This window comes from Lathamus discolor, chromosome 9, assembly GCF_037157495.1.
Source record: "Lathamus discolor isolate bLatDis1 chromosome 9, bLatDis1.hap1, whole genome shotgun sequence".
In the NCBI taxonomy this organism is placed as follows: domain Eukaryota; kingdom Metazoa; phylum Chordata; class Aves; order Psittaciformes; family Psittacidae; genus Lathamus; species Lathamus discolor.
In genome coordinates, this window is record NC_088892.1 from 7,922,422 (window position 1) to 7,939,063 (window position 16,642).

Here is a 16,642-nt window from a genome sequence, read left to right on the forward strand (position 1 = left end):
CCCCTTGGCTTGTCCCTACAGGCCCTTGGCCAAAGCCCCTCTCCAGGTTTCTTGTAGCCCCTTTAGGCACTGAAGCTGCTCTCAGGTCTCAAGACCCCTTAAGGAGCTTTCTCTTCTCCAGGCTGATGTAGCCCAGCTCTCTCAGCCTGTCTTCACAGGAGAGATGCCCCAGCCCTTGGAGCATCTTTGAGGACTTCAATCATGAGGACTTTTTCAAACACACTTGCCTGAAGCACAAGTGGTTGAGCACAGAGGGTGACACATGGAGGCTCTGGGTGTCTGGGCTGAGTTTCTGGCTCTGCCACCATCTGTGACACTGAGCACATCACTTCCTCCCCCCTGTGCTTCACCTGCCTGCACCATTCAGACTAGAAACTTTGCAAGGCCAAGTATCAGACGTTGGCCTGGTTGGGACTGTGGCCTCTTGACTGAAGAGAGATAACAAGGGGGGCATCATGAGATGACTTTGGCTGCCTTTATTATATAGGAAGAGAAAAAGAAACACGGGGAAAAAATGCCAGCAGCTCCAGTTGAAGGCTATATTTGGGCACTCTAGTTGCTTAGTCACATAGAGGAACTGCCAGCTGGTGACATGCAGCTGCTGGTCCACAATGCAAACTATTGGAACGCTATAATAAACTGTCCTTCAGCCTCACCATGTGGTTCCTGGGAGAGCGAACTTCACAGAGATGAATGAGAAATACAACTTTGGCCGACCTGGCAAAGACCCAACCTCTGTGATGTCCAGCTTTGCTAGAAGGATGCCACTACCCTGAAATTCCTGGCTTTTTCAGCTGAGAAATGGTTATGGAATACCTTCTGCATGTACTAAATCTAGGTCTCTCTTCTTCCAGGAGCTTCTTGATGACTCATTTTCCTGGGTTTCCCTCTCATTTTTCAAGGCCAGGAGGAACGGGAGCAGGCTGGTTCCCACGTTGCAGGACAAATACAAATTCAAACTAGTAAGGAATAATGCAGAGTATCTTTCCCATGCTGCTTTTCATGTTTACCTGCTTATCTCAGATAAAACACAAAGAAAGCAGATGTTCACCTGCCCATGAGGCCAGGCTCTTTCTGACACTGGCTTTGGTGTCAGCAGCACTAAGTGAGTGCCGCAAGGTGTTTGTGTTGGACCTTTGGCCTGCTGCAGGCTGCCTGCAAGGCAGCTTTCCCCCTCACATGCTGCTCTGTGAACTCACTCACTGCACGGTTTAGGGGAACATCTTTCAGCCCTGGGGTTGCTATTGGCTGCAGCTACTGTCTTGAACATTCCCTGTTCTCCCTGTGCTGGTTCATTGCTTCACCCGAGCCATGTGCTTTGGAGAAGCTGAAGAAGCACATTTTTGAACAGGCACCTATAAAACCACAGGGAAAAGAAAAGAACACACGGAGTTCCCAAGTCTTATCCTCTATCCAGCTTGTGCGTTTGGAAGGTTGGTTTCCAGCACAAGCCAGCAAAGGGGAGATTGAAGATTTATATAGAACAGGCAGCGAGAGCCAGCTAGAAGGCTGCTGCAGAGTTTTTCCAGTAAATTTACTTCTGTTACATAAAACAATGTCATCTTCCTTCTGCTCATCCCGTCAGGTTTGCTCAGAGAAGGGATAACTGACTGATGAGCAGATGTTGGAGAGCGTTTTGCTCAATGAAAACCTAAAAATAGCTGTCAAACTGTCTCTCTTTAAAGTACTTTTCCATGTAGTCCCTGAAGTACAGGCCAAAGTTGGAAAGTATTTGCAGGAGGTTAAGTGCTAAGTTTTCTTCACCCCACAGTGGGTTTAGAGACAGTCAGGAGAGATGGCCAATCCAGCCATCTTCTTCTTGTCCAGCTGAGAGCAAAGTGAAGGAGAGAATAAGGAGATAGCCACTACAGGTTCTACCTTTAAAGGCAGCTGTGATGATATTCCAGTTTGTTGCCATCTCTGAGCCAATATGGGGCTGTTTGTATTGTCTTGTACATCATCCCTTGGTTTGGACCAGCACCATCTGGGCTATAAAAACACTGCTCTCTAGAGCAGTGCTCACAGCATCGAGGCGAGCACTGTGCTGATATGCACGTAACAGAAATAAGCAGAAGAACAAAGCTGAGTCTGTTTGGATTGAAAAAGCAAACTACAGCCATGTCTGGTCCCAGGCAGTCAGGACTCTAAAGCACTTGTTCAAATACTGGTCTAGAGCAAGCACTGAATGTCAGGCGCTGTGATTGCCCTGGGGCTCGCCTAAAACGTAAACTGAAGTCCAGCAGGAACATAAGCCTGGTCCTCTAAAGGGCAAGAAGCAGGCAGCTTCAGAACACAAAACCAGGGTGTGCACAAGCAGGCAGTGAGAGATACCTACAAATTGCACACTGAGGAATAGCTCTATTGAGTGTATCTATCCCCACTGATCCAAAGAGCTTTCTGCAGTCCCTAACCATTCTATGATTCTATGATTTTCCTAAGCTCTAAGCCTAAAATTCCTATTACTGGATACTTTCTTAAGGCCAAATCCTGTTTTCTTTCTTGTCTTCTTGGCTGTATTTCAGAATATTGATCCATCCACTCCTAGTAATGCAACCCAGGGAACACCCCACATTTCACCCCTAATAAGAATCTTCACAGAACTCTTTCACCAAGCAGCAGTCAGGCCTTTGTACTCTAAGCCAGAACACAGCAGCATTGTTCAGGGCAGTGGCTCTGTGTGACAGGGAGGTCCCCTCCAAGCCAGCTGCTTCATGTAGGTCTTGGCTTGCACAGGTCATTTCATTCTGGTGCTGGCAAGCTCATGAGCTCCTCACTTGGCAGAACTATGGGTATTATGAATAATAACATGGTCCATAATAATACAGTAGCAGATAGTGGAAATACATCTTGAAGCAGAAAAGAGCAATTGGAGGGCTCTTAATCACCTAGCAAGGGCTGCATCATCTGATAACATCTTAAGGTGCCTCAATGGTACTGGGATTTGTTATTCATTATAGCTCAGCAACAAGAGTATAACTGCTCACCGCTAAACTCAGTACTAAATCAGGCTCAGCCTTCACCACCCAGCCACAACTCCTCTTTCATCCCCTCCAATACGTCATACTGCTGCTGTTTGTCCTGACAACTTATAATAAACAGCAAAGGGAAGAGGGAATTTGCCACTGTCACCAGCCCTCGTGTCTCATCAGCGGCTGTCGGCTGTCCACTTGTTCCTCAGCACAAATAACACCTCCATACACATCCCTCCAGCAGCGTGGGGAGGAGCTCAAACCAGCCCCTGTCTCTCCACCTCCAGCCCCCCTCCTCTCATGCACAAACAGAAACAGTCATGTCATGCAATGCTGAAGTGCTTGGGATGACTGAGCTGTCTCCCAGCCTTCTCGAGGCAAACAGACTGCTCTGATTAGACTGAGCACAATGAGGCTCTCTTCAGCAAGGGGCAGCCCATCACTCTGCAGATGAGAATGCCCATGTCAGTCCTCCTCCTTCTTTAAGAGAAGCAGCTGAATCATTTCCTGGTGCTCTACCTGGAGGTAAGATTTATCCCCTCAACATTATTTTGCATCATAGAGAGTAAAGAACAAGCCTTAAGAGATTTCTGTCCTATCTGGGACATATCATTAGGTGCTGTAAATCAGTGCTACCCCACAGACATCACTGCAGATACACCTACCTGTGCCTTCTGAGAATCTGATTTGGCAAAATCAGATTGACATGGCTGGGAAATGCACGTTAAGTTTTATTTATCATAGAATGGTTAGAGTTGGAAGGGCCCTTATTTAGTTTTTCATCAGAAAAGTGCAAACACAGGAAAAGAAACGACATGTGGAAAAGTTCCTGCAGTTCTTCCCTTCCTCAGTGCAAAGCCCTCTGACGGAAATAGCACAGTGAAATTAAGCTCATTTGTTTCCAAACTGAAATCCCAAGACTCTTCCATCTTTGAAAAGCGTCACAGATGCATTTTGGATGGCTTTGCCTCGTCAGTAGGGAAGCAGCAGTATGAGGGGAGGAAGACATGTTTCTAAGCAGAATTCCCAGGGGGCTTCACCACATTGACTCTGCAAAGACTGGGCACAGGCTCACTAAATCCCAGACATTCAGAGGGATAAGCTGAAAGCCACGGGCTTTAGTTTTAGTGCTAACAAACTTCTGCCTTTAGTGATAAGTATATCCCCTGCACATGAAGCCCAAGGTGTCCTGCAACACCATGCATTCCCCTTCCTGAACACCCAGCACCACATGCACTGTCCTTTGGGCTCAGCTCACAGCACTAATTCTGTACACTGCAGGACAGTAAAGGGTGGTAGAGACTAATTTTAACATCATGAAGAAGAACCAGGTTGAGGATGCATGGGTCAGTCACCAAAGTCCATTTGCTTGCTGGTCCCCTTACACTGGATAAAACATACTTCATTTCCTGTGGTGAGAACATTTTGCTCTCAGTCTCACCATGATAAAAGGCAAGTAGGGGCCATCCTGAGGCAGGGAAAATAGTGAACCCAGTGTGAAAGACATAGATGAAATAGGTAACTGGTTGATTTAATTACAGCCTCATTTCCTTAATCACAAGTTCAAAAGCATTGGGCTTTAATTAAGAAGACTGCTTGAAGGGTGTCAACCTCATTATTGTTTAGCCAAAGAGGTATGGAAAACTGGTCAGAAAATTGTACTTTTAGTTAATACAAACTCAAGGTAATGATCAGATCCAGCATATCAATACTTAATGACAGATGCTGCTTCTCTGTTAGACACGAGACTCAAACCCACTGCATCTTTTTCCCCCATCACCCAAAGACAAACCCAGACCTCAGCTTTCGACAGCCCACCCTACATCCTGCTGCAATACCCCAGCTCCACAACCTCCACTGTACCTCACAGATGTCCTTGAGGTGTTTGATGTAGTGGCGCTCCGTACTCATGATTTCATTGATGACGTTGGCTCTCATCTGGTCCCGGTTCTGGACGGTCCTGCCGAGACACAGGCAGTCGGCGCTTGGATCCAAGTGGCCATTCTGCACGTCGCTGGTTCCCTCCTCCACACCATCTTCTTGGTTTACCCATAGCTGTGAGGGGAAGAGGGGAGAGAAACAGGCTTAAAGCATCAGGAAGCCAACAAGTGAAAGTCTTGGGCTGCAGGACATGGGGAGATACTGGACCAACTTCCTCCTTACAGCACCAACAATGCTTTTACCAGTGGTGTCCTCAGCAGCTTTTAGCCCAGGCAGTCACACTGGTGCAACCAGCCCCAAATGGTTCCCTGCACTCTGCCAACCTCCTCTCCTAAGCAAGGGGATTTCAAGTATTGGCAGTTTTGATCCCCAACATAAAATAATCACGTGAAATGTAACTGGACTGTTGGATGCTGTCAAGTGCTCTGAACCAGGATGTACACACATAAACCAGACCAACCTAAAGGAAATGGCAGTTACTGGGGTACAGCCCTGCTTGGCCAGATCCCACACACCATCAGCTGGGGTCTGTCCAGCCAGGAGGAAACCTCTGGGAGGAGGGATAAGCCCTTTGCTCTTTACAGGTGACTGATCTCAGAAGGTTCAGAACGTGCAGGAATGTGATCGGCAGCCCAGGCTCACCGGGTTGTGGCACTGCTGTTTCTGTAAACCTCCCAGGCCAGGATTTGTGAATGAGCATTGATTTTCATTTCACAGCAGCTTTCCTCATCATTTCACATGAAGAGCCTTTCCACTCGGGCAAATGCCCAATCTCAGCATCCTGAGGTACTGATCCCTGAACCACGCAGAGATCAGAGCAGCTGAACAAGCCTCCTCAAACCTGGGGGCTGAGGGCAGCTGTGGATGGGGTGCCAAGCACCTCTAAGCACTGAACACTCTAAACGGGAACAAATTCCCCCCAAATCCCTGAAAAGGACCACTGTATTTTCAGCACACTGAGTTTCTTTTCCATCATCAAACAAAAACCATACATGAACTTGTAAACTAAGAGAGAAGTTGAATTTTTAAAGCTCAGCCTCCTGGAGTCAAGTGATCATGAGAGAAAATTCCATTTTCATTTACAAAATACAGCAGGACAGATGTAATAACAGTAGAGGGAAAGGCCCAAAAGCAGGAATCCTACAGGCTTGGGAACTTGAAGGCAAATAGCAAGCTTGCAAACATTCATGATTTCTGAAACCCTCAGAATTTGTTTTGCCTTTTGTGCACTGCAGGAACACTCCCCACTGCCGCATCTGGGACTCTCGGGAGACCTGCTTATTTCCTTAATGAAATTTTTGCTCCTTCCTGCTAGGATTCATGTTCCCAAAAGGAAAAAAAAAACAACCCCACCGTTCTAATCGAGACGACTTCTACTTTAGATTAAAAACAAATACAGCAATTTTATCAGCAGCAGAGGAAGCTGAACATGCTTCATCCCCACACTCTGCAGCCTCAGCCGCTGAAAGGATTAATCCCACTGCGCTCCTCAAATACTCCTGCTTTCTGTCTTAACCTCTGAAGTTCCACCTAATTCAAGTGAGGATCATTCTTCCAGGGGATCACTTGAAGTCCGGACCATGACTCACAGAGATGAGGTATCTTGGCAGCAACACTGCTGACCCTGGGCCAACCACTTCAACTGGTGGAGGCTCTCTGCATCTCTAAACGGGATAATCCACCTTACCAGTGACATTTGTCATGAATATTTTTGAGGCTGACAGACTTTATGTTCAAGTGGAGGGCTCAGAAAGCTCATGCGTACCCTGAAAAATGGACTTACATGAATAACTTTGAACTCACCAAACTCCTGTACTCATATCAGGAAGCTCTTCCCTGTGAGGGCGCTGAGGCGCTGGCACAGGGTGCCCAGAGAAGCTGTGGCTGCCCCATCCCTGGCAGTGCTCAAGGCCAGGTTGGATGGGGTTTGGAGCAACCTGCTCTAGTGGAATGAGTCCCTGCCTGTGGCAGGGGGCTGGAACTGATTGAGCTTTGAGGTCACTTCCAACCCAAACCATTCCATGATTCCATGATCCGTAAGCAACAATTTGGCCAGACAGACCTTTGGTGTGACACAGTATAGTTGGTTTTGCTACCTCAGCTCTCAAATCCTCTTGTGCCTGTGCTGAGAAGGATCTGGGCTGCTCTGGGGCAAGCGAAGGCTGCACCTTAAGTGTTAATGTGTCCTCTGACCCAACACCACCACCCCAGGCCAGATCCTCTCTGCTTCACTGACCTGCTTGCTCAAACCACAAGGGTGGTGTGCTGCAGGTGACAGGAAGGTGGAAGAGGCAAACTGGGGGTGACACTGGTTTTTCCCAGTAACATTAAATGTCATATTTAGTTGATTCAGACAATGCTGCAAAGGTTCCTATTTTAACCCAGTCCACAGGCACCTCTAAGGAAGGTGTTCACTACATTGGATGGGGCTTGGAGCAACCTGCTCTAGTGGAAGGTGTCTCTGCCTGTGGCAGGGGGTTGGAACTGGTTGAGCTTTGAGGTCCCTTCCAACCCAACCATTCTATGATATAGAAGCTATAGAAATGTGATTTATCAACTTGCAGCTATCCCCAAATGATGCATAAAATCACCAAATGGCACCGTTCCAACACGAGCTGACCTGTAATTATTATATATTTAGACTGCTGAATGCACACACTGTATATAGAGGACATTTTACTTGAATAGGCTCTGAGGGCTGACAGTCTCATAATAATCACAAAGCATGATAAAACAAACATTTTACCAGCCATCTGGATTATTAATCTCCTTCCATTGGATATTCACAAGGACAAAACGAGCAGATAATGTGCCATTCTGGATTCTAGCTCACAATTAAATCCTGTGGCAGATTAATGATACAGGCAGATCCTTCCAGAGAGCTGCTGCCATTCCACTGAATCTCTGCTCACCACTGACTTTATAGCAGATATCAGTGTGAGCAGCCCAACCTTCACCAAAACCTGGTATCAAACAGTGGACACTCCAGTAACTCTGCAGCACAAAGCCTTGGGACTGGTTCACTCATCAAACCACCCCTGCTCAGCAGAGCCACCCCATGAGCTGCAGGGTTTGCCCCCTCTACCTTCTTCTGGTGGTTCTCTAGTGCTGTGCCCTTGCTTTCAGCCACGTGCACTGTTTTATATGCATGCTCTGTTGGACTCTGCACTGGATTAAAAAGATCACTTGCTTATTTGCAATCAAGTAGGGCTCATGGTGCAGAGCTTTGCATAAGTAAAACATCATCTGTCTCTGTGTGTCTCTCCAGTGATCCAGCACAGCCTCTCTGCCCTCAGGAGGAAGCACAGGCTGTCCTGGGCTTTACAAATGCCCAAGGGCAGATGCTTCTCCCATCTCTGTCATCAGAGAGGAGGTGAGAACCTGGCACATGGGGATGCTGCCTGTCCTCCAGCAGCTGCCCTGGCCAGTCCCAGCCTCACTGCCCTTCTGTGTGCCCTTTCCGCGGGGAAGTGTGGGACTGTGGCTGGGATGCCATTTGGTGTGAAACACAGCAAATCCCTGGACCCTCTTGCAGGACAAGGAAAAGGACATTTGGCAGCAGAAGGAAAGCAAGCTGAAGCAAGTAGATTTTCCCTCCTGTGGTCCTGCCGCTGTTTTCTCCAACAGCCTGAATTTCTTCCTCTGTAATCTAGCTCCAGCCTCACCATCCTTCACTTCCCTCCAGTTCACAGGGTCTTTGGTACCTTCTCTGCTCTTCCCACAACTCCCCAGCTTCAGGCAAACCCACTTCCGGCTCTTCCTCTCCCCTCTAAAACTCCTCAGTCCTAGCCTCAGAAGTTCCCTTTATCTGAGGTGAGAAATACCCTTCACTACTTTCTGGAAAAGGAGAAAACAGGGACTCTATAGGGACAGCTTCACACTGTATCTGTGAAAGGTGAACACAAACAGCTCCAAAGAACTTGACCTGTGTTTGCTCCCTGTTTCCTCCAGTTTAAATGTACAGACTCCCATGGGCTGGAGTTCCACCATGTAGCAAAACTTGCTTGCAATAAACTAGACGTTCTACACTGTGCCCACCAAAATACCTGAGCTAGGGCTCTATTTCCTAAAACCCAAAAGCCCTCGCTGTGTGATGCTACGTATGATGCAAAACAGGGAGGAGCAGAAGCTCAGCAGCTCCTGCAGAACCTCACCAGAGGCTGGATCTTCCTTCATGACCAGTTTGGCAGAGGACAGGGATGGGGCTGTGAAGATTTGTGCCCAGTTTGCCTGCTTTAAAGAACCGCATCAAAACATCGGTTCCGTACCTGCAGACAGCCCGTGTGTGGAAGGGCCCCAGTGCCAGCACTTGAACTTTTGGGGATTTGGTGCTTGCTAAGCTGAGTGACATGAGCTGTCATGATAATGGTATTCTGCAATTAGCCCCTTTGGATGCTAAAATGCTGCTTGACTTTAAAACCCCAACACAAGACCCCATTTGTCTGCAGCACATCCTGGATTGCTGCTCCGCTGCGGGCAATACCTCTACCAGCAGCTATTTTTATGCCGGATTTGCCACGGGAGAATAAAATCTCCTTTGGAAGGCAGTGACTGCAGCAGACACTGCAGCACATACTGTCCTGCTTGTCCCACAGGTAACAGCCACTTCAGCCCATCCTGTCTTCTCTGGAAAACCTCACCTTGATGCCCCTGCCATTGGCACTCAGTAGATGCAGTGACTGCAGTGATGGACAAGCAGGTGAGTGATGTGCTGTTGTACCGAGATCCCTATGCGTGCAGTGAGATTTCAAAGGCAAAAAAAAAAGGCCTTTTTTTGCCTTGCTGATAGGCAGCAAGATGTGGCTGGTTCTCACAGCTACCCCTGCAATACAGAGCAGTCAACTCCTACAAATAAAAGCTAATCCCACCTACCCGATAAAATGCATGAGCTGCTGGGCACTAAGAGAAGACTCTGGGGTTAGAGTCTGCTTCTAAACAGTGCCTTAAAAGCTTACACCAATCCATCTAGCACTTCTCCTTCAGCATCAGAAAATAAAGTGGGTCAAAGGCAGCTTTTTCAGCAGGAAAATCAATCTAAAATTACAACACTTGGGGAAAGCTTGGCAACGATGAGAGAGAACAAGGAACATTGCTGCACTGATCCACCCCTGCAGTTCCTCCTATGTAAGAGGTATGGACTGCACAGAATTTATACACCATCTTTGCTCAGGCTTTTAGAGGACCATTGCCCTTTATTTCTCATGACAACCAAGTCAAAGGGCACTACATGAAGTTGCAGTAAAAACCTTCTCAACCCCAGATCTGCCCGTTAGCTTAGCTCAGTAAATATAAGGCAGAAGTTGAGGTGAGAAGAAATATATTCTGGAAACTCTGTCTGCCTCATGGTATCCAAAGAGATTAAGGAGAGCTTTATAACAAAATCAATCCCTTGCTCTGCCCAGGGTGGGTGCATTCTGCCACGTCTTTGGGGAAAGATTCCACAGCACTAAACATCCATAAGCTTTCATGGTTTTCTTCCTTTCTCAGTGGAAACATGCCAGAGCCCAAACATGATGCCATTTGATTTCCTGTGTTTGGAGTGCTTGAATCTCACTTGGGCCTCACTATTTTGGAGATGTGATGCTTGGCTCTGCAATCAAAACTTTTTTAAGACTTACTGTATTTTCTAAAGGAGACCTTAAGGTACAATAATTGATGTATTTGCAGCACTGGGCTATTATCCTGGGCTCTAAATTCCTCCTTACAAACACTAAGTATATTTTTTGAGTGGATGTGGAAAGTGCTGGTATGCAACAATGAATTTGTACCATATCGTGTAAAGACAGCCCAAGGCTGTACCATCCACAAAGGAGAGAAGAGCAACAAGAAGCATTACCACTACAGGAATATGAAATCCTCCTTAAAATTTGTGCTGGTTTTTCCCCAGTTGTACCTCCCACCCTCTCAGACCCCTAGAAGTTGACAGGACATTCAAAGACACTGTGCAGCGCAAGACTGATGGGTGCACCCTGTGGCTGCCCAGCATGCTCGCTTGATAACATGGGCTAAAATACAACACAGACACCTTCATCTGTCCTAAACCCAGCTCATCATTCAGCCTTATATCTAGTTCTGGGGTTCTCATCCACCTCTCTAATGACTTAAGGCTTTTCATAACTTTCTCACTGAGTGCAGCAGCTTCCAGCAGAAAACCATTCCCCATCGCTTACTAACTCCTAATTCTACTTCTCCTATGTTGTGCCTTTTCCCCCCAAAAGCATCACTTTATCATCCAGTGAAAGTTCCTGTGCTCCCAAACTCTATCGCTTTCCCCTCTCCCCATTATTCTAGCCAAGTCTCAAGCTACTAAGAGGATAACTGCAGGTGTCACGCGTAAAGACAACAGCTCCTGTACATACAGGCAACTCAAGTATGGCTTTTGTTTGCAGCCCTCCCAACCATGCATGTAAAGGAGGCCAAGGGAATCAGCAGGTTCCTGTTTTCCTCTGCACTTGCAAATGTGAATTTTTCCTGCTATGAGATTTTGTGAGTGCCAAATGCTTTGCCAAACATTTTCATATGATCTGGCTGGAGAACAAGAAGCGTCAGACGTCTCAGTGCAAAGTAGGTTTCCAGCCCAGGTTTGTCCTCAGAAGTGATCCAAATGACTTTTAGAGGAATCTGACTTTGCAGTGACCTGCTGCTGTTAGCAGGGACCTGCTCTGTTAGGTCGCTGTTAGGACCTACACGAGGCCTGGAGTCTAAAACAGCCTGAAATGAATCCTATTTGATTCTGTACCAGCCTGGTCTGTCCTGTCATCTTGCACTTGAACTGCTTTTCATCCTCTGCTACGTAACATGTTGTTCCCTTTCCCTCCTGTACTTGCATAAGAGAAATACATATATAAAGGAAAGCAATTCTTTTACAAGTAAAACTAGAACCACCCAGGCTAAATCAGGCAGTTTTCTGGCATAGTCTTAAAAAGGCAGGGCTCAAAGTACAACAGAGAACAAACCAGCCTCCTCATTATGAAGGAGTGATCAGCTGCAGAAGTACTACAAGGGAGAAAACTGCAGAGAACAGTAAAAGGAAAGGGTTTAGGTTAAAAAGTCTTTGACTGGACCCTGAAGGAGCATAAACCTGCAGCAATAGTCCTGCAAGTAAAAGAAGGGTCAAAGGCACCTTCCCTAAAGGCTCTGCAGGCATCTGGTTCAAATAACTTACTGAGAAAGACAGAGACAGTGAGGGGGGAATATGCAAGAATAGAAGTGAAGAGGCAAGCAAGCGACCTCAGCCAGTGAGGGGAGGAGAACATGACAGCCCAAATGGCAGTTGTTTTCTCAGCACAGGACAACCAGTGAGTGGGCTGCAGCACACAAGTGCTGCAGGGGGAAAGCAGCTCTGCTGTGTAAACCCGAATGGCAAATTGTCCCCTTCAGCCTTCCTTGCAGAGCAGTGGACAAACTGTGCCAGAACTCTGCTTGCATTATAGCTGGAATGCCTGGGACTTAGTGTTAGGTATTAACAATCATTCATGCATCAAAACCATGTGGTTGCCCCTTTGCGAGTGCATCAGTTGGTGCTAGGGCAGAGGGAGATGGAATAACCAAGCTGGCCTCTTGCAGAGCTGATGGAAGGACTGATCTTGTTGGAATGAAGTCAAGCCACAGGATTGTGGCATTAGACAAAATGGGCAAGAAACCCAATGATCCTAAGCAGCAAGGTTTGTTCCAGGATGTTGTTCAGATGTTTGTGTACAACCATCTGAAATTCATTGATCCTTCTCCTTTGTTTTTCCCAGTTTCTAAAATTCTCCTTCCAGCCTTTGGAAAGTGTAGGGAGAGATGGGAAGTTCAGCCAAGCCGAATGATGCACAGTTTAGGGCCTCACAGCAAACAGGATTGTTTGTTTAGGTGTTTGGTATGGGATTTAGCAAACAGGACAGTGCAAAACAAGGCTGTTATCACCTACCATGAACCATATGTTTACAACATCACACAATAAGAATATTACATCTTTTCCCCAGAATCACAAACAAAACAGCACTGGTCAATGCACTGGAAAGTTAAACTGGCCCAGAATATTTCAGCCTCTAAATCAAGCAAAAAGACACAGACTTTTCCAGTTCAGCCTTTGCAGCCAGCAGCACAGAGATGTGCTAGAGACACTGGGGAGAGCATTTCCTGCAATGAGATTATCATCTGCATCACACCTGATAAAAATCCATTTCCAAACTTGTTGCCTCCACTGGCTGCAGGATCAGAGCCACAGTGTCCTATTCAACTAAATACACTTTGATATTCTGGACCAGAATAACTATGTAGCTCTTTCACCCAGGCAACCCAGGCTCCAGTTCCAGTCACTGATCAATCACTCTTGGCTCTGGTCAGACCTAGGACAGACACAAGAGCTGCATCATGGTACCACTGGGGGGGATGCATTTTAACCCGATTTTCCTAATCCATATGGCTGTTTCCCAGATAAAATGATGTAATCAAACAGGGATGCTGATGACGCAGGGTTGCCCAACACAGGGCGGGTGACAGGCAGAGACCCAAAGCAAACGCAGCATCTCCTTGGGATGCAGCACGGTCTTCAGTGTGTGTTTCAGAGAGAACAGTCTTCACACTATGAAGCCTGTCAAACTGCCTGGAAGGCTCAGAGGAAAGTCATCTTTCACAGTTTCACAAGGCAAAAGAAATCGTCATTTTTCCATAGACAGAATTAAACCTCTGATCCCACCTATCAAACCCTGCACAGAAGGGAAAGGAGAAGGAAATGCACATGGTCAAAGCCTGAGGAAGGGTCAAGAGTGCCCAAATCATGTGGCAGGAGCTGATGACAGCAAAAAGGACATCTTCTTGTCCCTTGGATTTTTTAACACATACTGAGCAAAGGAAATCAAGTGCTCAAACTCTTCTGATTTGTGATCACCACTGGAAGTGGCTGGGCACAGCAAAACCTGCTGCAGCAGGAAAACACAGAGCAGCCAAATGGTGCCTTGTCTCCTTCAAAAATAACCAGGGACTAATCAGTGAAGTGATTTTACATCCCAAAGTGCTGAAGAGTCAGAAAGCAGCACTGCTTTTGGCAAGGGAGGGGCTCACATCTCCCTGTGCTAAAGCTCTTCCAAACGCAGGTCACTGGGAGTTAATGTGAACTTGTAGGCCCCACCAAATGATCTACTCGTAATCCACACAACATATAACTGTTTTCCCAAATAACTGCTTAAGGAGAGAGGCTACAACAGAAAGCAAAAGCTACTCCATATCCCACCAGCATGAAAAGCTACGCCAATACCTATTCCATCCCCCTCTATCCCACACCCATTTCTTTTGAAACCTTCCTTGTTCCCCATTTTTGCACAGGAAACAGACACACTGGGAACAAGCATCAGTGATAACAAGCACAGGAACCAGTTCAATTCACTGACAGTTCTGAGCAGCCTCGGCAGTGATGCATTGTAGTGGTGAAAAGAAGAAAGTCACTCACCCTCACGAAGCTGGCGGGAAACCATCCTTCTTCATCATCGATCTGACCCCACCACCAGTCCTTGTTGGAAGCATCCAGGACCTTGATAACGTCTCCTGCTTTAAACGCCAACTCCCGGTTGGCCATGGTGACGTGATCCCATACTGCCTCAGCACTTACAATAGAACCACCACTGATCAGCTTTGGAAACAGAAAACCAGCAGTCAGTAAGAGCTCAGCTCCCCAAAGCAAGCACATGTACAGCAGCAGCACAGAAAAAGCACTCAGCCAAAGGAAAACAATATTCCTCCATTCCAATCCAGAATCATTTCACCCTCATGTGATGGAATTCAGGCTGTGACAGTATCTACAGACCAATGTTCTGCTCCTAACCATCCCACACAAGTGAGCACCGCAGGTGGATGCTCATGGTCTCTCAGGCCCCGGCCCCATGCATGGGAACAGCAGCACACCCCCCCCACACCCCTTAATGCCACCACCATGTAGTCATGAGCATGCACATCTACCAGGGCACATGGTTTTCAGATGCAATTTGGTTAGTGTAATGGATAGCTGGGAGGTCCCAAACATGGCAAAACCGAGCGACAGAGTCCTGCAAGGGAATCTCTCTTCCAGAACAAGTTGCTCAGTTAAAGGTTCAGATCTCAGCTCAAGGCTCAGAAGGGTTTCCATGCAAATCCAAGCAAAGTTTGTCATCATACGTAGAACATTTTTCTTTAAAACTGCAAGTTGAGTATTTATTCAGTGCTGGTGACATGATGTACTGACATCCCTCACTTCTGAAACCTACAAGCTACCCAGCAGATACAAAGGGCTCCGTGGCACCCACTGACCTGTTCCAGACCCAACCTGGAGCACAGCCCAGCTCCGTGGCACACTCAAACATCGCTCTGCCCACACGAAACCCTACAGCACTCGCTGTCCTGACGGTGTTCCAGGGGCAGATTCCTGCCCACGAGCAATGACTGAGGCCAGACCTGTGTCTGACAGGACCTCCTGAACATCTCTCCACGCATATGGTCACCTTATTGCTGGGCCAGCACCACGGCATGACCTCACCAGTTCTCATTTCATTGTGAGCCATCAGTTTTCTATCCATCAAACTCCCACTTAACGCTGGCAGGAAGGACCCACCCAAACACTGGCGCTTGTGCATCGCCAGGACAAAGCATCCAGGCGTGCTAGGCCACCCGCTGCTCCTCAGAATGACAGGCAGATAGTTTTTAACAGAATAATAAAACTGTGTTTGTGATTCATCCACAGGAATTCTGCACTCAACAGTGAGACTGCCCGAGCAAATAGAGACTTTACCCATATGCTTATGAGCTTGTCAGGGCCATCCTGAACCTTGTTCATTAATTCTGCTGAGACTCGCTGAGTATGTGCTTGGGCTCGCCTCCAAATCCAAATTTCAGCTCACAAAGAAAGAGCTCAGTGCTGCAACATTACAGACCCTCCACATGGCAAGACTTTAACAGCCACAGATATCCATTCAATTTAGGCAAGCAATACAAAGCATAAAGACAATAACCCATCACAGCGGTTTTGCAAGTGTAAAAGCACTGGGAATGGTTAGAGAGCTCTTAACAGCTCTTTTATAAGCTTGGCTTACTCAAGTGCCTGCTAATAGCTACCTGCACAGTAAGAACTTGCAGGAAACCTTCTAGCACTGCTGCAGGGTTCGGAGCATAAACATGTAAGAACATTCAAGTCCCTACAGGCAATTCAGTCAACGGATTAAAGGACATGATTCACTGTTTCCCTTGAACTGGGTTTCCTTTAAGAACTCAAGCTCCTCAGGTTTGTCACAATTACAGCTGCAGTTTCAGCTCTTCAATTAGAAGAGTCAGTTGTACATAAAGCAGCAAGATCTAAGAGAGCCTAACTTGACACTTAGTGGTTTCATCCTCAAAGCCAAGACGTATCTAGTCAATGGACTATTCTTGTTCCTGCAGTAGATAAAGTAAAACCATGTTCTTCCTACTTCCATTTTGGCAAATCATCCTTTCTGATTCAAAATGAGCTGTAAAAGAAATATGGCTTCTTTGTGGATCATATGGAGGATTTCTTGTCTCACAAGATCACCAAATAGACAGAAAACAGAGGCACGTGTTAATAACAACCTCTCATTGAAGAGTCAAGCAATGGACCTGATTGATGTGCTAAACTTATCGCAGATATCAGCTACTGTGTGGTTATCTCTTGTCTGGGCTTCTGAAACAGAGCTGCAAGGAGCTGGGTGCAAGAGGATCTCATCTAAACCAGCGGCAGTTGAAGTCAGATGGTGTGGGACCCCCCC

General features: G+C 46.9%; 1 protein-coding gene across 7 annotated transcripts in view; it reads right to left on the reverse strand.

Annotated features, from left to right (window-relative positions):
- The window catches only part of ARHGEF9 (Cdc42 guanine nucleotide exchange factor 9), a 189,123-nt gene that overhangs the window by 46,402 nt on the left and 126,079 nt on the right, over window positions 1-16,642 (reverse strand). For all 7 annotated transcript variants that reach the window (XM_065689217.1, XM_065689215.1, XM_065689216.1 and 4 more), the window contains exons 5-6: window positions 14,344-14,523; window positions 4,833-5,024 (exon numbers count right to left, since the gene is read on the reverse strand). In XM_065689217.1, coding sequence (XP_065545289.1) covers window positions 4,833-5,024; window positions 14,344-14,523 — 372 coding nt within the window. The remainder of the gene's footprint in view (window positions 1-4,832; window positions 5,025-14,343; window positions 14,524-16,642) is intronic.